This window comes from Calidris pugnax, unplaced genomic scaffold (assembly GCF_001431845.1).
Source record: "Calidris pugnax isolate Ruff unplaced genomic scaffold, ASM143184v1 scaffold19, whole genome shotgun sequence".
Classification (NCBI taxonomy): Eukaryota; Metazoa; Chordata; class Aves; order Charadriiformes; family Scolopacidae; genus Calidris; species Calidris pugnax.
In genome coordinates this window covers 4668014-4689747 of record NW_015090775.1, presented here as the reverse complement: position 1 = coordinate 4689747, position 21734 = coordinate 4668014, and the positions used below count along the sequence as shown (strand labels likewise).

Below are 21734 nucleotides of genomic sequence, written 5' to 3'. Positions count from 1 at the left end.
ATAGCAACTATACTTACGGCTTGAAAATGACTATAGGAATGTATCATAAAAAAAACACTGAAAGCAGAGTCTAAAAAAAACAGAATCAAGACTGTGTTTAACTATCCCCGCTGACAAAAGGCACAAAAGCAACTCAGGAACATGAAAATGCCCCTGAATTTGCTGACTTAGTGAGATGTTAAATCAACTCCCCAAAAGATATAGCAGAACTTCAACAGAAACAGACTCAGCTCTGGAAACATTGTTGGTTTTTTTTCCCCCCCAAACAAGTACATCCAACTTTCAAAATTTAAGAAAATTACAGCTACGCAGACAACAATTTAATTTTATGCAGACTAAAGAAAAAGTAATACACATTTTCTAAGCAAAACTACATAGGTGCTGGAATACATGCTTTGTGATATTCCTCAACACCACAGTTTTTGAGCCGAGACTTCACATTTCTGTACAAGATGTTACACCTCAAAAGGAAGCCACAGACACGAAGGGGAAGTTACTGAGGGAGGTGTTACAGCTTATTTTTAGGTAGACTAGACTGAAATACTCTCTCTTAGCTGAAAGCAGGTGAACTCAAATTTGCATCATCCTATTAGGAAAATACTGATTTTACACTTGAGTCTTAAAACCTCTAGGATCCACACAGCAGAAACTCTTTAACTGTTATTTAACTGCCTAAGGGTGCAGCAATCAAACTTTGGGTCCCAATTCTCTATTTTGCTGTATACACAATGTCTCTGAGCCATTTCAGCTACGTAGTAGTCATCTGAGGAAAAGGGACTCCTCTGCAATGACTGGAAGGTGCAGCATCTGAAGCAAAGGAAGACAAGATGTGTGCATTAACTGCTGACTTGGTAAAAAACAACCCCAAAGGGTGTCATCTTCAAACACCGAAAAGAAAATTTCTGACATTACAATATGTTTTTCCTCTTCAGAATCGATTCCTTTGTCATGTGTTTCTAGCAGACCCTAAAATTAACATAGATCTGTTTATATTCACCACTGTACTTTTGTAATAGAATCATCAATGTCAGCCGAGCAGATGAAAGACACAGCGTTACACCAAGGGCAGAGCCTGGCGGATCTCGGCGTATTGGAAAATCAAGGCCAGAACAATTATTATCTATTCTAACAGGTATATGGAAACAGATGGAAAAGGGAAGATTAGTCATATGTTTTGTCAGTCCTGTTTCCTTTTAAAACAGAGAGCAAAGATTTCACTTGGGGATTGTCAGCTCCCATCTGAAATGATTACACTGAACTGCCCACGGCTATCAGTAAGCTCCCTACTTGCTTCCTGCAGGATACTTAGCAACTTTTTTCACTGCTCTATTTGTACAGGATTTGTTCATGTTCAGCCATATAAACTATGCAAATTTGCATTATAGCACAACTGGCACCATCCTGTGCTACAAAGGGCCGTATTTTAGAGAAGCATTACATCAAAATGAGTTTAGGTGTAAAAAACTGCTCAAGCAGGCAATATTTTTGTTTTGCATTGAGCTGAATCCTAAAGCTGCTTGTTTTGTCTCCTTTGCCTCTCCTCCTGAGATAGCTATGCTCTGTGTAATTACACACACCTGTGTATTACGCTGTGCAATTGAAATAATCAAATAAAAGAATAAACAGAGAAGACTCAAATTCTTACTCCTTAAAATTGAAAAATAACAATTGCAGAGGAAAAATATCACCAAATTCATCACTGCAAAACTCCGGTATTTTTTAAAAGATGTCTCCGTGGGAGACTTTTCTCAGTGACCTGGCAGATGCTTGTGGCAGAGATCTGGAACCCATTTTTCATGGGAAAACTGCCTACATTAATAAACCAGTTTAAGTTTGTTTCAGTTGGGAACGGGGAAGAGCAGGCTGTTTGTTTGATGGAAAGTTGCTACGGAAATTAATTTGTAGCCATAGACTTTCTAAAAATAAAACACTGTATTTTTCCCTGCAGAAACTCACATTCACAAACACACACACATATATATGAAGCATTGTAGATTTAGACCTATACAATCTAAACATCAACCTTTATAAATCTCGCAAAGTTTGGAGCACAGGGTGGGAAGAAGGAAGAAATGCACTTCCATTTCTTAGTTACCTCAATCAAGAGCGTGAATACGAACAAACTCGCTGACCTCTGATATTAATCAAGCTGAACTTCCTAAATGTTATCCTTTTGCATGCCTTGCTGTTTAACTTAAAATACTATTAGAAAGCATTCAAATCCTGCATATGCTGAAGTATCAACACAGAGCTAGACAATCCCCAAGATTTTTCTTTTTCCGTTTTGGACTGAAATCTTCAGAACAGATGCCTTCTTGCTGTCAAAAAGAACTCGATTCAACTATGTAGGTATGTACCAATACTGATTCAAATATGTAAGTATGTACTAATAGCTTCTCCATACTGTTAATAGAGAAGCACTTGTAAGAGAGTATAAATTTCCGTGAATTTATTAAAATTCAGTTATTTCTTACTGCAGGTGAGGACAACCTCAAAAGCAACTGTACGCTATTAAGTGTCAAATGCATTTTATTTTAATGACAGCTGCCAAACGAATGCATATCCTCATGTTGTAAGCTCAAATATGTGCTATCCTAAAACTAAGTTTATGAAAGATTACAGCCAGAGAGGCTGTAGAAAAGGCACTGTCAGATTCCCTGGAAAATACCTATTTGCCAGTTGAAAATAGTGGCAATTTGACAGAAAAGTAGAAAGTTGGACCAGCTCTACTAAACGTAACTGGCCACGAAACTATCTCCATAACTTGGCCAGGAACCAACACTGAGCCAGAACTTGCCAAACCCCAGAATCCTTTTTGTAGAACAAGTAGCTTTCCTGGGGTGCTGCCACTGAAGCATTCCATGCTCTCTCTCTTTTCTATGTGTTTCTACTCTTTTTCTTGGCTGTATAGATTCCCTAGAAACCATACCAAGAAAATAAAGTATTATACCTCCAATCTTTAAATATGTTACCTTCAAATTGAAGTATTATCTTCATCTCTCAGGTATCGGGGGTATGAAAGCACCAGTGGAATGGAGGGCTTTCTTTCAAGCTTCATACTTACACAGAAAAAAACCCCACTTTTTAATATTTCTGTACTTGATTTAAATGGAAAATGCCAAAAAATCTGCCATTTGCTAAATGATATCCAAAAAACTGTACCAGAGGTGTTTTCAAATAGCATGGTTTTATGTACACATATAAGCCTAAAACATATAAGAAACCCTGTTATTATGTACAAAAAGTACTTCCAGAGGAACATTCACTTTTTCTGGTTTCATTTCCACATAAAAGCAAAGACTTAAATGGCCCTTGACTTAACTTTGTTCCTTAGAAATGGTAAAAGAAAACTGAATCCAGATGTTTAAGAAACTTAAAAAGATAAACCAGCAGAAAGCACCAAAAGGCCTGACTATATCACTATTCTTGAAAGTAATTCAATTCATCAAAATCAGTTTTGGATAATGACCTGTCATTAAATACTTATTTCAGTACAAATTGCATAGAACTCTTTTTATTCAAACTGCCTGATTATTAGTTTCAACAACACTCCAAAAAAGATTTTCATCTCAAAGCGTATGGTTTGGACTTTGCCCAAGACAACACAATGCCTATGGGCTGAGTTCTCATATGCTTCCCAGAAAAAGAAGTAACCAGTTTTGAAAACAAGTTATACCCTTTGTATACACTTTGTAAGTTTCAATTGGTATTTAACTATTTAGTACTATCTAGCATCATTTACACAAATAGTAATTTAAATCTCCTCTTACAGCCCCTTCATCAGCCTTGGCTGGTATGACTCTTCATACTGACTGTAATTTCTTTAGTCAAATGTAAGCCCAGAATAAGAGAAATTACAACATGCACTGACAGTGATGCATTTGATCGGCAAAGACAGAAACAGTAAGCTTGGAAAGAAATTTATCCTTTCAGGAAATACTACATGGGTTTTGGTTGATTCCTTCACCCTCCAAACTATGCAAGATATAACTGTGATACGTGCTCTCAAACCTTCACATGCACAGTAACTATCTACTGGATACAGGTTTACAGTATTCCAATAATCTTCTAAGGCTGCATTCCCCATATTCCTATTCTTTCAAGTATTTTGTTGCATTGTACATGATGCTTTCTTAGGTGGCCATCCATAGGATATCACATCTGGCATTATAATTTATTAACTATTGCAAAACATCACCAAACATTCGCAAGGCATCTGTTATTATGTTAAGAACAGAACATTCACTGAAGATTTGTTACATACAACACACCAACACATGGCAAATGCCAGAGTGGAGGACCATGGTGCAGGCTAAGTTCCAGGAACCAGTCCACTTTCTGTGCAAATATGGAAATCATCTATAACATGTAGATAGTTCCCCATCACTTCAGAAAACAGACTACTACAAAAGTAGGGCACTGCTACACCAGCTATATATATAATATACAATGGCTAACACCCTCTTTACAATTTCAGAAAGACTCCAAAATCTGCAGTTTTATACAAAGATATATTCTGCTCATAATAATCTAAGGATGTCTCTGGAAATAATGAAACCTACAACACAGAGCTAGGATTATTTACAATAATAATATGGTTACCTATTTCAGTACGTCACGTATTTTTACATATCATATATATAAAACAGGTATATGCATTCAAGTAAAAATTAGATAGTAGAAAAAATGCCGTACTGCCAATTGTGAATATGCGTTAAGTGAATGAACAATGCTAAATGGATTCTACTCTGTAAGCATAACCTTTTTAATATTACTCAGCTCATCGGAAAATCAACAAGGTAAGTTTTCACCTGATGTTTTTATGAAAATGTTCTCTGTTGTAGAGTGTAACAGAAGGGCTGCTAATGCTTATGAAAGCTGAAATACTTGAAAGATTGTAGTTACAAATTATTATGGTGATTCTCTTAAATTATACAATTTTTTGTTGAAATCTGTACTTCAAAAAGGTCCAGAGTACTTTCCAGAGATGATCAATAGCCCTAGCTCAATTTTTCATTTGGGGAAGCCAAGTCACAGAGCCTACAGGGCGTGCTGAAGGTCACCCAGGCCATGCTTTAACAATACAACAAATTCAGTTCCTTTTACCAAAACAAAAACTCTCCTGGGAACATGCTCTAGCATGAATTCACTGTAAGAGTTTTCATATTTAGAAAATGTTATACCAGTCTCTTACATGGGTTCACTGGGATACGTGCCACAAAAACCAAGGCTGCGTGCCGGCCTGTGGGATACCTGGGCTAATTTGCCAGAGTATCAAACTGTGTACCATTTGCAGCAGGTATGGGTCAGCACAAGACAGAACATGTAGTACCAAGCACAAAATCATGGCCTTCCCAGGAGCAGCTGCCTGGGCCACCGCAGGACCATGGATCCATGATTTCCACCCCAGGGCGCTCCTGGGCACCTTGCTGCCACCCAGCTGGCCACCAAAAATATCGGGCACTGCTCTTGTTTATAGCCATTGACTCACAACGTAAACACATCACTAGCCAAAATTCAGCTGCCTGTGCCCCTTTACACCTCGGCCTGTCACAGCAGGCCCGTCAGACACCCGCCTCCCCCGCCTCCCCTCAACACCAATCTCACCACCATAAGGTTTTTTTTCTGCCTCTGCAGAGCTGGGGGCTCTGACTCTGGTTTGAGGGGACGAGGGTGCCCCTCCCACCTCACAGCTTCCTTCCACACGGTGCTTGTGCAACACAGTGGGCGGGGGGCAACGTGCCGGGCTCGGGAAGGGGCTGCGGGAGGAGGGGGGCCATCTTAGCCCGCCCCACGGAGAAGATGGCGTCCTCCACAGCCTCCCATCGGGGGTTGGGGTCCCGTCGAGAAGATGGCGCCCGGGAGAGTGGGGGTCGGGGGCGCACGGCGGGGCCGCGGCGGCAGCAAGTACCGAGGGACGCGCTGGCGGTGGCCGCTCGCCGGTACCTTTCAGGGCCTGGTGCATCCCCCCGATGCCACTGTACAGCTCCAGCACCCGCAGTTCCGCCATTCTTCAGCCGGCGCCCTGCCCGGCGCTCCCGGCGGCCTCCCCGAGCGCCGCCCGCCCGTTCCGCTGCTCTTTCGTTCCCACCCGCCCGTCCTCCTCAGGGCCGGCGGCTCCCCGCCAGCCCCCGCCCCGTTGCGCAGCCCGGGAATTTAGCGGCTTAATTTGACGTTGCTAATTGCTCATTAAACCCCAAAGTGGGCTTAGGCCCGGAGGGTGAAAGCCACCCGCGGACATGACCGGTTCCACTTCCCCCTGAGGCAATAGCAGACATGGGGCCCACACAGCTCTGCCGCCTGCGCCCTCCTGGGAGTGGGGTCTCAGAAGAAGACCCTTCTCCCCACCATCAGTATCCCCTTGGTGTCAACATCTCCTCCTGGCCAAAGGCTCCTCATAGGGGCAAGCGGTGAAATTCCCAACCCAGTCAATACCTAAGACAGATTTTACATAGTTGATAAATGGCTGAACTGTAGAGAATCTTCTTTTAGAGAAGAAATGTAGCTATCTTAGTAACCACCCCAAATGGTTTCAAGGACTCAGTAAGACAAGAAAGGATGTCTGTGGCCCTGAGAACATGGTGACCTAAGACAGGGATGCAATAAATGTGGACAGTAGAATCATAGAATGGTTAGAGTTGGAAGAGACCTTAGAGATCATCGAGTTCCAACCCCCTGCCCTGGGCAGGGACACCTCCCACCAGACCAGGTTGCTCCAAGCCCCATCCAGCCTGGCCTTGAACCCCTCCAGGGATGGGGCAGCCACAGCTTCTCTGGGCAACCTCTTCCAGTGTCTCACCGCCCTCACAGTGAGGAATTTCTTTCTGGTATCTAAACTAAATCTTCCCTCTTCCAATTTAAAACCGTTACCCCTTGTCCTGTCACTGCACTTCCTGACAAGGAGTCCCTCCCCAGGTCTCCTGTAGCTCCCTTCAGATATTGGAAGGCTGCTGTAAGGTCTCCCCGGAGCCTTCTCTTCTCCAGGGTGAACAACCCCAGCTCTTTCAGCCTGTCCTCACAGCAGAGGTGCTCCAGCCTCTGATCATCTTCATGGCCCTCCGCTGGACCCGTTCCAACAGGTCCATGTCCTTCCTGTGCTGAGGACTCCAGAGCTGGACACAGAGCTCCAGGTGGGGTCTCACCAGAGCAGAGCAGAGGGGCAGAATCACCTCCCGTGACCTGCTGGCCACACTTCTCTTGATGCAGCCCAGGATGGGGTTGGCTTTCTGGGCTGCCAGTGCACATTGCTGGCTCATGTTGAGCTTCTCATCCACCAACACCCTCAAGTCCTTCTCCTCAGGGCTGCTCTCAATACATTCTCTGCCCAACATTGTCTGACAAACAGGTGGTAGCAGGGAGATCATTAGTTTTAATGAGCAATTAAGCAGTTAGAGTATTTTGGCAACATGAATAGTGAGCTGAAGGACAGGTGAAGAAGATGAAGATTGAGGAAGAAATGACCCTCACTCAAAATGAGGACCACCAGAAAGCACAACTACACATGCCCAAAAGCTTATTATAATATGTAAATGAATTCTTGGAAATGTAATGAATATGCTGTTTTCTTGGAATTACATTGCATATGTATACCTGTTGTATATAAATTTAATTTGATGACAGCTTTCAGTGTGCACAACATATGAGGAGCGATTCCCTGTGCAGCTGGCGCCACAATAAAGAATGCCTGCTTTCTGAACTTTAAATTGAGTCTTAGAAAGCTTTATTTGCCAGTTTGTGGTAACTCCATCGCCCTTCCTCACACCTTGCACCACCACAGGGAGTCCAGCTCTTGCTGGCAAGGCAGAGGCCAAGCCCGGCCGTTAGCGTCAGGGCAGGGATGAAGGGCAGAAATTAATTCAGGTGGCTTGTACAGGGCCAGGGTGCAGGGAGAGAAGGAGACATGGGGCAGGAAAAGGGACTTATTCCCACTTGGGGCTGTGCGTGCCTGCCTGCTCTCCGGCCGGACAGCCCGTGCCAATGGCCCACGGCAGTTTTATGGGCTGAAGCGTTTTGTGATTTCAGCGTGCAGAGATGTTTTTGAGAAGTCATTTCAAAGCCTTCACCACCGGTGGAACAGGAAGGAAGGAAATAACTGATGAAACTGTTCTAATTTGCCCCACCACTATGAAATTGCTTTTGCTAAATTGAAAAGGAAGAGGTGACTCAAAGACATTGTTGCCCCTGAAAAGTATTTTGTTTTAAAAGCAAATGTCAGACAGATGCATTTACCTATTTAACAACCAGAGTAAATATCTTGCACACTATTATGTGGATTCCCCATCACATGCAAGTAGGAGCTCACCTGCACCTCAGTTTGCAGATTTAGATTGTAAAGCGAAGATGAAATATTAAAAACAAACAAACAAACAAAAACCACCACAAAAAAACCACAACCACCACACAAAAACCTGAACATGTTTTGCTAATAATTTATTGAGTTCATCTTATTTTTGTGGAGCCTCGTAGAAACCTGTCAAAAATATGGTGGATTTGAGGAATATTTATTTTTCCATAGAAGCTGCCTCATCCAGCCTGTCCTAGTAGCTTGTACCACTTGCCTTTCAGTGGAGGAAGAATGTTTAGCTGAAACTGGGAGGCAGAAAAGAGAGACATTTGCTACCTTTTACATCACTTCTCCAGAATATGGGATGCATCAGCCCTCTACAACTACCAGAAATGAGGGTGTAGAGAGGTGGGGGTTGGCCTCTTCTCCCAAGGCAATAATGACAGGAGCAGAGGAAATGGTCTGAAGTTGGGGCAGGGGAGGTTTAGATTAGATATTGGGAAGAATGACTTTCCTGAGAGGGTGGTCAGGCCCTGGAACGACCTGTCCATGGAGGTGGTGGAGTTACTATCCCTGGAGGTACTTAAGAAACATGTAGACACTTCAGGGCACGCTCTAGCACCTGAGATTGTTGGTTTGATAGAAGCCCGAGGTCTACTTCTAGAATTTCTGAAAGGAAGTGTGGCAGCCAAGGTATACCAGAGGAGAGCAGCACGCCTTGAAACCAGCGGTGAGGCAGGCTGCACGGATGGCTGACAGGACTGAATCACAAACCCTCAAATGCGCTGGCTGGAGAAAACAGTCTTGGGACAAAGAGAAGTTCAAGAGACTTCAAGATGATGAAGGTGGCTACAAAGAACAAGGTTGTTATCAGCTAAGATGATACGCTTCATTAGGACCCCTTCAAAATATGGACACAGAGTGAAGTTTTAAAAAAAGGCAGCTTTTAGACTAATGAATTTAAAGCTGATGAATGAGTTTGAGCTTCTTGTATTACTGTTTCAGCAACCTGTACATCACAGCAATGCTAGATACTGTGATGAGTGGGATCTGTAGGCAGCTGGGAGGAGTTCATTTATTTGGAGCTGCCTGGCTCCTGGAGCGATTAAAGCTACAGAGGAGCCATATTTCCTTATATCAGACAAGGAGACACAACTGAGCCCTGTTTTTCCCTCTCCTTTCCCTGGCTCCAAGCTATTCTTGCCATTCACACATGGGAAGGGTGGAGTGTGATGGAGAAAGCAGCATAGATGTCTTTGCTATACTGGTGGCAGTAGAACAGTCCCTGCTCGGGGGAAATCCTCCACCTACATCCTCCACCAGTGTAGTAAACGGGAGAATCTGATCAACACGCCTATGCTCTGGCAACGGATAAATTCATACACTAGGTTGGGATTTTATTGGCTTCTTCTTGCAAAGAATGGGAAGCACCAGAATTTCCCTAGTGCTCATTTTTAAACAACTGCCAATAGTCAGTTTTATAATGCTGTATAGCTGTGTCTGCCCTAACCTGGTTCTCATTATTAATTGAGAGCTGCAAAAAAGACCAAAAGGAAAACAGGGAATCTGGAAACAGTTACTTTTAGGGCTCTTCCCTTTATAAATGTAAAGTCAGCATAATAATAACCACACTTTTTGGATTAGATCTTACATAATAGTATTTAAGGTATGCTCCTTTTTTTCAGAGACTGAGGCAATGGCTGAGAAGTGCCGAGATCCATGGCCACTCATATTTTTCTTCTTACAGAAGAGCTTAATGATTGCAGAGAGAAGATGAGCCCTGTGAAAGTGATTGTTCATACTTCACTCAGAAAAACTTGGTAACACATGCTGCCACTGCCATGGGGCGGGCTAAACAGTTGCTCACTCTTTGTCTTGTGACCCCAAAGCAGCCACGTCTGCAGAATTTCCCAACTGGATCTCTCTGACTTACTGAAATGTGGATATTGGGACAGCTGCTTCTTTCTCTGCTCCGTGCATATAGGATGCATGGGTTTCCCGTAAATATCAATGAACATTTCATTTGATTAACAGAGGAGATCAATAACAGACTTGAAGTCCAATGTCCACCTCTGGACTCTTAATATATTTTAAGACACTGGTATGGACTGTTTCATATATCAGTTATGGCTTAACAATACAGCTGGCTTCAAATAACAGTTGATAGGCTTTTCTTATAAGATGTTAGTTTATTCTAAACGAGCACATCTATAGAACTATGATAATGCATTGATGAAGCATCTATTTCCTTGGGTCTATTATATTTATAGTAAAATATCTTTTAAGCTAAGTGATTGTTTAATGACATTTGTAAAGCCATTGACATAAGCATGTGATACCAGCATTTTCATTGAGACAGCTTTTGAAAACTCCTGCCTCCTAGCAACTAGCAGCATTTCCTCAGTGTAGAAGTTTCCAAAGTTTGCCCACGTCTCTGATGGAGGGGTATGATACAGGTAATCAAGCTAGATCTTAAACCGTTGCCCTGGTAACCAATAAACACATCCAGTGAAACAGCTATATGTGGTAAGAGGAACACGCAAACGAAACCACTGCAATATTTTCTCTTCTTAAAATGCTTTAGAATTGTTAAAAATGTTACAATGAGCAATGCTGCCAAACAACAACACAGAAACATGCAAAAAAACACTGCCTTAACATTCTGCATTGTACTTGGCAACCGAAAGGTAAAATTACAAACTGTGTGTGGACCATGTGCTCTTGTCCTGAGAGTGAGAAGAAGAGATTTCTGCTGTTGTGTTTCTGTAACAGACACCAGCAATGAGTGCACACAACGAACTCACACCCATGACATTTTATAGGCATCTCAAGCCTTCTGCAGTTATACCTAACTCTTCTCCCTGCCCTCCCACCCACAGCAGAGCAGACTAACACGCCAGCAAGGCCTCTGCCTGCCTCTGGCTGTGAGCAGGAGGTTTCCTGTCTGCAGTGCATCTCACGATCCCAACGCCACAATCCCAATCCCACAGCAGTAGAAACTGCCTGAAGTTGCCTTTGAATGTAACCCATCAACATAAGACCAGGTAATGGCAGCTAGTAGACCTCTAACTGTGAAGTGTTTGTAAGCACCTCCTCTACATTCATAAAATGGAGAGAAAGCAAGAAAAATCTCCCTCTGCTGACACAGCAGATGTTTTTAAAGTTCATTCGCAGGGATCAGGCAAAACTTCAATACAGGCGAATATTAATGTTGCCTCCTGAACAACAAACCATGATTTTTGTCTCCCAATATCCAGTCTGACCTACTAAATACCCAAGTGAGGATCAAGAAGAGTATACAGGCATCTCAGCTGTCCAGAAGGAAAGCTCATATTCTGGGTCAGAAATCACTGTGGCTAGGAAAGAATGTGAGGCATGTCATGCCCTTGCAACGCAATCACTCAATTGAAAAAATTCACTGAGAGCGCCTAGCATAAATTATCCTTCCCATAACCATTGGCCCAGTAGGTTACTAATAAAACTGAAAACCTTTTGCAGTTTGTCAAAATCAATCTGTACTGGATGTAATGTCTCAGGAGGGAATTTATCGGATTGGTTTCTGCTGAAGTGATGCTCGGTAAAGGTAGCTGTCAGCCACAGATGCGGCATTTCTGGGAAGCCTCTGGGGTTGTGCCAATACCGTTAACGAAGCCTACGATTTTCATTTATAATGCCAAGCCTCTGCAAGACTAAAAACGAAACCCACATCAAACCAGGTTTCTTAGCCTCTCCCAGTACATTTCTAAGAACTCTACACAGGAGACATATATGTAGCTGAAATTATTCAGAAGAGTCATTGGACACAAACATTTTTAACTCCTTTCAAATATATTAATCTCTCCAGGATTTTATTTTCAGGTTCTGGAGCTATGCATATACTCTGTAGGGAATAAGGAATAAAAATACATTGCTTCTGTAATTAAACCTTTACTTCTCTGGTGTAAATAAACTCAAATCTAAATAAATCTGGCCTGTTTGTTATGCTTGGCCTGCAGTGGTCACCCTGGCTGGATGAGACACATATGTTTACATAAGGTTACTGACTTTCTTGTTGTACTTACACATTCCAGTGCTTGACCAAAAAAATAAAGGATATAAAAAAGCTAGTAATAAAAAAAATATAATCTCCATCTAAAACCACCCCTGGCCTGAACAAAACAGACTCTGATCCCGATAAGGCCTGCTGCAGTCAGCCAAAAGATTCCTGCTGCAAGGCATGTGTTTTGAATCAGAGCCTTGAAGGGTGATGGGGAAGGGGTGACAGCAGGCACAGACCCCCCGCTCTTCAAGGGGGGGTCAGTCCAAGCTGCTCTGCCGGGATGAGGTCACGGCGTGAGGGACCCCAGCTCGCTCCCAGGGGCAGGAAGAAACGGCCTGGGGCCTGCTGCTCCGTCGGGAGGAGGGGGGAAAGGAGAGACAGAGTGCAGATGGCAACCCTGGATGTGCCTCTTACTTTTTTTGCTTAAGGCAGGAGTTTTCACCTCCGGCATCCCCACCCGATTTGCACAGTCTGTAGCGCACAAACTGAGAAAGACTCGTAGTTGCGTGTCGGCGTTGGTCACGCCTTTTGCTCGCGAGGCCATCTAGTATCACCTAAAGCTTTTGTATACTGCAGACTTGGCTTTTAAGGAGTTCAGCCTCTGCCCAAAATTTGGGGTTTTTTTCATTCAGTCCCTTGTGACGAGTTTAATCTTTGACTAAGACTGTAGTTAGCACAGGAAATGAGATCTCCTAGGCTGGTCACCACAGTGGCAGGATTTCACTAGTAGGGTGTTTCCTCCAGAGAGAAGGAAAATGTTTATTGCTGCCACAGCAGAGCTGTAACTATGGACCTGCTGAACTCTCTTCAAATTAGGTAAACTACAATCACACATAGTAATTACCTCAAAATCTGCCCGAGAAGCTGAGGACTTGGTGCCTAGGCAGCACCGAGATGTCTTCCACCCTGGCTATATTGCTGGCACTTTGCAAATGAGTTACTTTAAAGCTAATTTAAAGATATTTAGTATCATTTACGAACTGCAGCTACGGGAATGATTGCACTGCAAATATCCTCTTTCTCAGTTTGGATGTGGCTACAAATCTCTGTCAGTCATACCAATATACTTAAGCTTAGCAGCTGGGACATAGCTATTTTCTACCAAAATGTCTTGAAAAACTTTTGGAGAACACTCAATAAAAAAAGCACAGGTTTGAAGAAGTGAGATCTTGTAAGGATAAACTGAAATGAAGGATAAATTGAACAGTAATTCTGCAAAAAATCCCACCTAAAATGTAGAAGTGCCATTTTTGGCTGCTAGGTCTTTTGGAGTCCATTCCCCCAATTAAGTATGGCCTCAACTAAGAACAAAAAGATTTGGATTTTCCTAAAGTTGAAATAAACTTTTTTTTCAAAAAGGGCCAGGAATTTAAAATGTTATTTTTGATGAGACTGTCTGGAGAGAGAAGCCCCAATAAGGCTAATCTAAATGGGTCAAGAAAGTCTAAAATAGTTCTTTCTGAATAAGTGCAAGCTTCTTGCAGAAAACATATGCCAGTACGGACTAGCAGTGTCAATATTCAGCTGTAGGGAGTCTGGCTGATTTAAGACTCCAGCAAACACGTTTCACATAATTCATAAGAGAAATACAATGGGAAATTGTTGGAATTGTCTATTGGGAGCCCTGCATGTCAGCTGAAGTCCCTGAGGATGACTTCATTGCAGTAACAGTGCCAAGTCAGATGTACCACTCATCAGCTATGGTATAGGACACAGTTACTCAAAAACTAACAGAATTAAACTCAAGTAATTAATTAACCTACACTGTGCATAATTCCCATTGTCATTACCAGTCCAGGCATCATGTATATATTGTAGTACAATAGTATTATGTCCTTCATTTGCATGATATATTTCAAGATTCCTCTTGATACCACAGAATTTGATTACTTTTACAATACAGCTTCAGGAGAGTGGCATTATTACTGTATTCAGGGTAAACCATTCCTCAGTCTTTGAAAGATCCTGACATCTGACCTGCATGTTGTTTCATCCTGGTGCTCTTCAGACTTACAAGATAGACTTGGTAACTTCCATGCCGTGGAATTTATGGGAAATGCCGGATCCATGTCAAATAAACAGCCAAAACACTGGCAAAAGTCTAAGACTCATCAAAACTAAAGCATCTACAAAGTTCTTAAATGGTTGCTAGATTCTTCCTCCTGTCATCCTACACAAGCTCTCTCCCACCCAATGACCGGATGCAAGTCCAAATTCTCAAGGAAAGTTTCAGATAGATGGTGAGTTTGTCTTTGTAATGGGAAGTGGGTCACCTTTCCATCTGAAAAAAATGTGGATTCTTCCCCTCTTCCAGATATATGCTCTCTTCTTTCTCCAGCCGTATGCACCATCTGCTCTACACGTATTTAATAAATTTTCCATTCCATTCCCTGTAGCCCACAGTATTTTATGAATACTATCATCTTAAATCTGGATCATCTTCCCACCTCAATCCCAACTGGACAGAGTATACTTATGCTTGAAAATTAGGCATAGAGCTGGCATGTAAAAACAGCTTGGCTTCTTAGAAACTCAGTCTTCTCAGCCCTGGGGTGTGTGCACCACCGCCTCTTCCCTTTGTAAGAAGCCAGCTAATCCCAGAATGGCTAACACAATGTAAGCTCAGTTTATGAGTCTCATTGGAACCAAGGATTTGGCACAAGAACTTGGACTGAGGAGTCCACTAAAAACTTGGCCCTCGAGGAGCTAGTGCTGCTCTGCTTGTCCTGGGCATCTCAAAGGAAGAATGGAACAATTGCTGCATGCAATTAACGATTCCATTGCTGTGCTCTGCCTCTTCCTCAGAATGAACTTCATCGTTTCCTGGTATATCATGGCAAGAGAACATTATGCTATTTATGCTTTGTGTAAGTGGTGGAACTGGGGGAGAGAGAAGAATGAAATCACTCCTCAGATTTAATTGTTTCTTGGCTAGAGGAGCTCCTAAGCAGTTTGCTTTGAAAAAACTTGGCCAAAAAGAAGTTGTAAATGTCTAACTGACGAGGTTCATTAATGGCGTACTAGAATCACTTCTTTTAGCTTTTTCCAAAAGAAAGAATGGATGGACGAATGACTCATCTTTGAAAAGGTTTGCAGTCTCAGAATTTGAAACAGTGATCCCAAACAGATTAATATTTATGGCTTCCCATTGTGATGTGACAAATGAATGTTCATGCATGCTATTGACTTCTACCTGTGCCAACAGCTTCCTTCAGGGATTGCAGTTGGGCACTGTTCTTGATAGCAAGGTCAAGGTAGCGAAGTTAGCAATGTGGCAAAGGACAGAAAGTAGCCCAGCACATTATACAACAATTTACAAAGATCCTACTGAAAGCCTAAACTAACTATAAGTTTACATCCCTTATCTGATATTTAAGTTAAAACATCTTTAGGAAGTGCCCATCATGATCCTTGAAAAGGAATACCTATATAGTCATCAAAATGCACTTCAAAATTGTTTGCATTGATACTGAAAGAATATAAGGTGGGGGTTTTTTTCATCTTCATTAAAATATTTGCAATGGTCATTTATTCTGTTTGTGAGACCCATTCAACATAAAATGCACAGTTAAAATTAAGTCTACATGAAGTTCCAACATGAAGTATCAGGGTGAGAAGTAACAGTGCTGAAAGAATTTCTCCCCATTCCTTCCTCAGTTCACTTGTGATGAGCTAAGGAAGCTTTGCACCATAGGAAAATGGTTAGTAGATGTTAGTACCACCAGATCAAAGAGTCTGAGACCAAAAGACAGTAAGCACAGGGTGGGGCAGACAGAGTGGACCACCAGTAAAACATGGCTTTTCTTGTCAGTAATCAAAGAATCATGGAATCACAGAATCATAGAATGTTTAGAGTTGGAAGGGACCTTAAAGATCATCTAGTTCCATCCCCTCTACCTTGGGCAGGGACACCTCCCACCAGACCAGGTTGCTCAAAGCCCCATCCAGCCTGGCCTTGAAAATCTGTAGCTCCTCTAGTTTTACATCAGTCCTCAAGAGTGAACAGTGAAGTGATAACAATAATCTCAGTCTTTCCTGCATTTTCTTCGGGGTATCTTCATGTTTCTTCGAGTTCTCGATACGTAAAGTAACCTTTTTTTTCTCCTTGAGCCCTTCTCTTCTGTGTCCCTGTACATTAGCTGTATCAGGATTGAACACATGTCCAAGTATTTATTGACTTTTTTTTTTAAAGAATAATCTCTTTCAGCTAAAGAACACCTCAAACCATGCCAAACCTCCTGTCAGTTTGGAAAAACTTGTCCTTTATGTCCCAGTCATTGCTAAATGTATTGCTGACATCCAGCAGTCAGTGCTATTGCTATTAAATGAAGTGAGACAGATGGAGTACATGGGTTGTTATCCTGGGTTTTTTTGTTGAAGGGATGGATTAAATACATTGCTATACCTATGATAGAGCTGAAAAACTTCTCTTTCTCTTCTCTGTGTTGCTAGAACTGTGCATGGTGTTTGAGACAACCACTGGACTCAGGGCAGAGCACTGTATTGGCTTTGAAAATGTGTACCTGATTTGGTACAGGAACGTCCTATGTTGATGCAGAAACTGTCCTATTCTGGTAATTAGACACTATAGTAGAGGGGAACTTTATGCACGACAGTAACAATTTTTGGAAATCTAAGTCATTCAACTGGGCGGCATGAGTCATGTTCAAAACACTTCCCTAGTGATGAAACCCCTGGCAGTTTCATTTAGTTCATTTTACATTAAAATATAGTATTGCAGAGAGACTTGGTTAGTTTTGAGTATAGAACCTAGTCATTTCCTTGGAAAACTCAGTAGCTGGTCACACCAGTTTGCAACACTGGCAGTCACTGTAGGCAACACCATTTTAAAAATAAATTTCATTAAAGAATTTGCCAGTTTCTTTCCTTAAGACCATAATTCGTCAAGGATGTTACTCACAAGAGGAGACTTCAGTGCCTGGACGTTTAGGTGTTCTGCAGCCCAGTGATGTCCAAAAACCCAAACCAGCTTCCCTTAGGCAGGGTGCAGGGAGATGTATTCTCTGGGTTCTGAAAAATCACCTCTTCCCTGGATGCACCAGCCTTTCCTGGGGACTCCTCATTAGACTTAGCTCCCGGCTGAAGGGGTGGACCGGCCCCAGCTGAGGATTTACAGCCAGAATCCAGTTTTTGTTTTTGGAAATATGAACCTTTGTGTTTTTTTTTTAAAACCACAGGAGCCAGACCACGGCTGAAGGGGGAAGTGCTCTTTCGGACTGAAAGTTGCAGCACCCCCAAGCAATAAGGCGCAGCACTTGCTGTAGTTTGCTGTAGGACATTAAGAGCCTTTCATATCCTCCTGTAAGAGCCAGTCCCCTTTGCCTGGGGTTTGTTCAATATTCATGGAGCAGGGAAAGCGTGCAGGAATGCCTCTACGGCCCCATGCACGCCGGGGCTTAAGATTGCTGGGTAGTACTGGCAACACGAGGGATTGCAAACAAGCAAGAGGTTTTTCCTGGGTATTTCATATTTACGGGGCATTTTATACCTCCTGGAAGCAGCAACTTTACTAAAAGTGCACAAATCTCATTAATGAAAGCATCCACATTTGTTTAGTCAAGGTCTATGATAACTGGAAAGCGCATTTCAATACGTGGACTAGATTTCTGCAGGATTCTTTGCTGTGTAAATGAAATGGCAAATCAAATCGTGTGAATGCTCTTCTTTGCAGTGATGTTTTCAGACCAAAAAATATTTGTGCAAGAAAATCAGAGAAATTCTGGCTGTTATGGGGACTTTTTCATTTTCAGCCTAGCAGATTTTCAGTCTGAACCCATTGGGGTATCTGTACCCTCTCCCCGTGCCCACCCATCTTCCCCAGTAATGAGAGTTACACAACAATGCGATATATTTTTGCTACGCTTCTAGGGCTTGATTCCGTATTTCATTCCTGGCAGTGTACCAGCACCTCAGTTCTCTGGCAAAAAGCCAAAAAAAAAAGAGGCCAAAATAAATTTTGCACTGTGAACCAAAAGCCTCACGATAAAAGCAGTTGATTTCTTAAGAGCGCCATTGGCTTACCCCAGGTCTGCCCCTGCAGAGGTAAGTGACATGGCAGCTGGGATTGGGTATCTGTACCCTCTCCCCGTGCCCACCCATCTTCCCCAGTAATGAGAGTTACACAACAATGCGATATATTTTTGCTACGCTTCTAGGGCTTGATTCCGTATTTCATTCCTGGCAGTGTACCAGCACCTCAGTTCTCTGGCAAAAAGCCAAAAAAAAAAAGAGGCCAAAATAAATTTTGCACTGTGAACCAAAAGCCTCACGATAAAAGCAGTTGATTTCTTAAGAGCGCCATTGGCTTACCCCGGGTCTGCCCCTGCAGAGGTAAGTGACATGGCAGCTGGAATTGCAAATGAAAAGCATCACAATAAGCAGCAGGGATGACAACTAATAGAGCAGCTTATGAATAATCCCCAACATGGTGTTTAGTGAGGCCATGAGCTGTCTGTCCCTCACGTAAGAAGTGGTCAAGATCCTGACCAGCCGCGGTCTCCGAGAGTCCCACGGCACTTCCCTTAAAATTAGGCTGATTTTAGGGGTTTCATTTCAATTCAAAGAATTGATTCTTATGAGATAGAGTCTTTCTTGGCAAGTGCTATGGAGATCGCTTCACGTTTAAGAGACCAGTTCCTGTTCCCCTTTGGGGTTTGGGATGCAAATGCGCGTTAAATTTATTACAGCCTTGTCAGAAAGTTCGAGCTGCCTCCGTTTATGCATCTGTGGAAGTGCCAACCAGCAAAAGGCACGTAAAGGTTTGTTGTAGTCCCGACAACTGACAATATCCAAACATTTCTAGGAAAATGTCATAGTGAGAAACAGCAATGAGGCAGGTGGCCAAGAGTACATATGGCAGCGGTGACACAAACATATGGAAACCACACTTGAAACATGGTGGTAGAGGGGGGGCATATTTATTTACTAAAACAAACAGCTTTGTGGGTTTTAGGGGTAAAAGCAGTTTCTGAATGAAGAATGACCATGGCATGTGTGTGCCATTAAAGGTTTTGTGGAGCATAAATAAGTTGTGCCCTGTAAGGAAAACCAGCTTGGGCACAGCGCACCTTTAAAAAACCCAATCTGCTCCAGCTCTCAGTGCTTCTGAGCATCTTTCATCTGTTGGTTAAGAGCTGGTTTACTTTTTTGCCTGCTCATAGAAGGAGTGTGTACTTTTGCGTCAGGGCTCACAAAGGTTTACAGCTCAAACTTGATGGCTTAAATAAAGAGCTGTGAGAGGGCCGGAGAGCCCGGCAGCGTGGTCCCCTTCGCCTCAGGAATGCTGTCTGGCCTCTGCCTCCTATTCAGGGGGAGAATGAAATGAGCTGTAGCCCGGGACTTAACGCTGCAAGCACTTCAGCAGCTCAGCCTTGTCAGCTCCATGTGCTCGGCTAAGCCTCAGTGAATAAAGAAAATTAAAACCTCAAGGACCTACATTTGGATACAAACTCCATTCCTGCACTTCTGGTTGCCATCAGAATGAAACTAAAGCAGAGTTTCATTTACCAAAAAAAAAAAAAAAAAGAAAAAAAATTCCTTAATAAAATATATTGGCTCTGATTCTTCCTCGCAAGGTACAATACCTGAAGTACAACAGCTGGCTTCACTGCGAACTGGGTGTAAAAATGTGAAGATTACTTTCCTCTCCGTCTGCTGTTTGTGTTCAGGTTTATCAGAATTTCCATTGGAGATGTTCTCTTCTGCAGGGCTGCAAGTTAAAAAGGATTAAAAATCAATGGTAGTTTAGCATCCCATAAGTGCTGAAGTGATAAATTACAGATAACACCTCTACATTGCATCGGTCACTTCCCATAGCCAAGAGGAAAAAGATGTCCCTTTCCTGATGTGTCAGGGCAGCATTAGAGAATATGCTTCATGCTTTCACAGAATCACAGAATGATATGGGGTTGGAAGGGACCTCTGGAGATCATCTAGTCCAACCCCCTGCCAGAGCAGGGCCACCCAGAGCAGGTCCCACAGGAACGTGTCCAGGTGGGTTTGAATGTCTCCAGAGAAGGAGACTCCACCACCTCCCTGGGCAGCCTCTGCCAGGGCTCTGCCACCCTCACAGCAAAGAAGTTCCTCCTCGTGTTTAGGTGGAACTTCTTCTATTCAAGTTTGTGCCCATTTCCTCTTGTCTTGTCCCTGGGCACCACTGAAAAAAGACCAGCCCCGTCCTCTTGACACCCTCCCTTGAAGTATTTATAAGCATTGATCAGATCCCCCCTCAGCCTTCTCTTCTCCAGACTAAAAAGCCCCAAGTCCCTCAGCCTCTCCTCGTAAGAGAGGTGCTCCAGGCCCCTCATCATCTTTGTAGCCCTTTGCTGTCCCCTCTCCAGCAGTTCCCTGTCCTTCTGGAACTGGGGAGCCCAGAACTGGACCCAGTGCTCCAGATGGGGCCTCCCCAGGGCAGAGCAGAGGGGCAGGATGACCTCCCTCCACCTGCTGGTCACCCTCTTCCTGATGCCCCCCAGGATGCCATTGGCCTTCTTGGCCACAAGGGCCCATTGCTGGCTCATGGTCATCCCATTGTCCCCCAGGACTCCGAGGTCTTTCTCCTCAGAGCTGCTCTCCAGCAGGTCACCCCCACCCTGTCCTGGTGCAGGGGGTTATTCCTCCCCAGGTGCAGCACCCGACACTAGCTCTTGATGAATTTCATCAGGTTCCTCTCTGCCCTCTTTGGCCACTCAAGTTTTAAATTATCCACATGACAGGGATTCTGTCATCTCCCTTAAACGACTTCTGCTTTCACACTGAAACAATCTGCTGCTACTCAGTCTAAGTTTTTATCTCAGTTTTTATCATTTTATCATAAAATGTATGATAGCAATCAGTGGTAGTGCATTTTGATAGTAAAATTGCTCTTGAAATGCTGGGATTTCTGTCTGCCCTTTGAAGCTCCATACAAAGGGTATTTGTGGGTAGTGTCTAATGAATAATTATCATTTTACCAGGTGCTTCCCTCAGACTCTGATCGAGTGCCTGCTGAAACGAACAGCAAAAGTCCATTGGGTACAAGAGCGCAGGAACAAAGCTTCGTTAAAAATCAAGCCTGTAAAATCAACCCCACACTTTAAAAATAGTTGCTGCTGCTGCGCTTGTTGTTAAAATAATGAATTACTCATGTAAAAGCTCACCCAGAGGAGGTGTTTAGACTGCAAGCGTCGTGTCTTCGGAACCGAAGTGGGAGCAGAGATTGCTGTCGGCTGGAGACGTTATTGTGTAGTTTTTAGGTTTTTTCTGCCCGTTTAATTTTGGATATTTGGGGAGCCCCCTGGGAACCGCCGGCATCCCCCTTCGGGGAAGGTGGGAAAGCAAAAAAACCGAAGGGAAAGCAAAAAAAAAAGATCTCTGCCGAGGGAGGGTGTTTCAGTGCGGGCAGCCCGGTGG

The 21734-nt window shown here is 43.2% G+C and overlaps 1 protein-coding gene across 6 annotated transcripts in view; it reads right to left on the bottom strand.

The window, feature by feature from the left end:
- TRDMT1 (tRNA aspartic acid methyltransferase 1) overlaps positions 1–21609 on the bottom strand; it is a 45894-nt gene extending 24285 nt beyond the window's left edge. The window contains exons 1-2 of one of the 6 annotated variants that reach the window (XM_014946524.1): positions 21482–21609; positions 19928–20052 (exon numbers count right to left, since the gene is read on the bottom strand). Coding sequence is in view for 1 of the 6 variants with exons in the window: in XM_014946501.1 (XP_014801987.1) it covers positions 5947–6010 (64 nt within the window). In the remaining 5 variants the exon portion in view is untranslated. Of the gene's footprint in view, positions 1–5607; positions 5881–5911; positions 6085–19927; positions 20053–21481 lie in introns of those variants that run through there. The other 5 variants (XM_014946508.1, XM_014946501.1, XM_014946533.1 and 2 more) reach the window with 5 other exon arrangements.
- Positions 21610–21734: the final 125 nt, after the last annotated feature.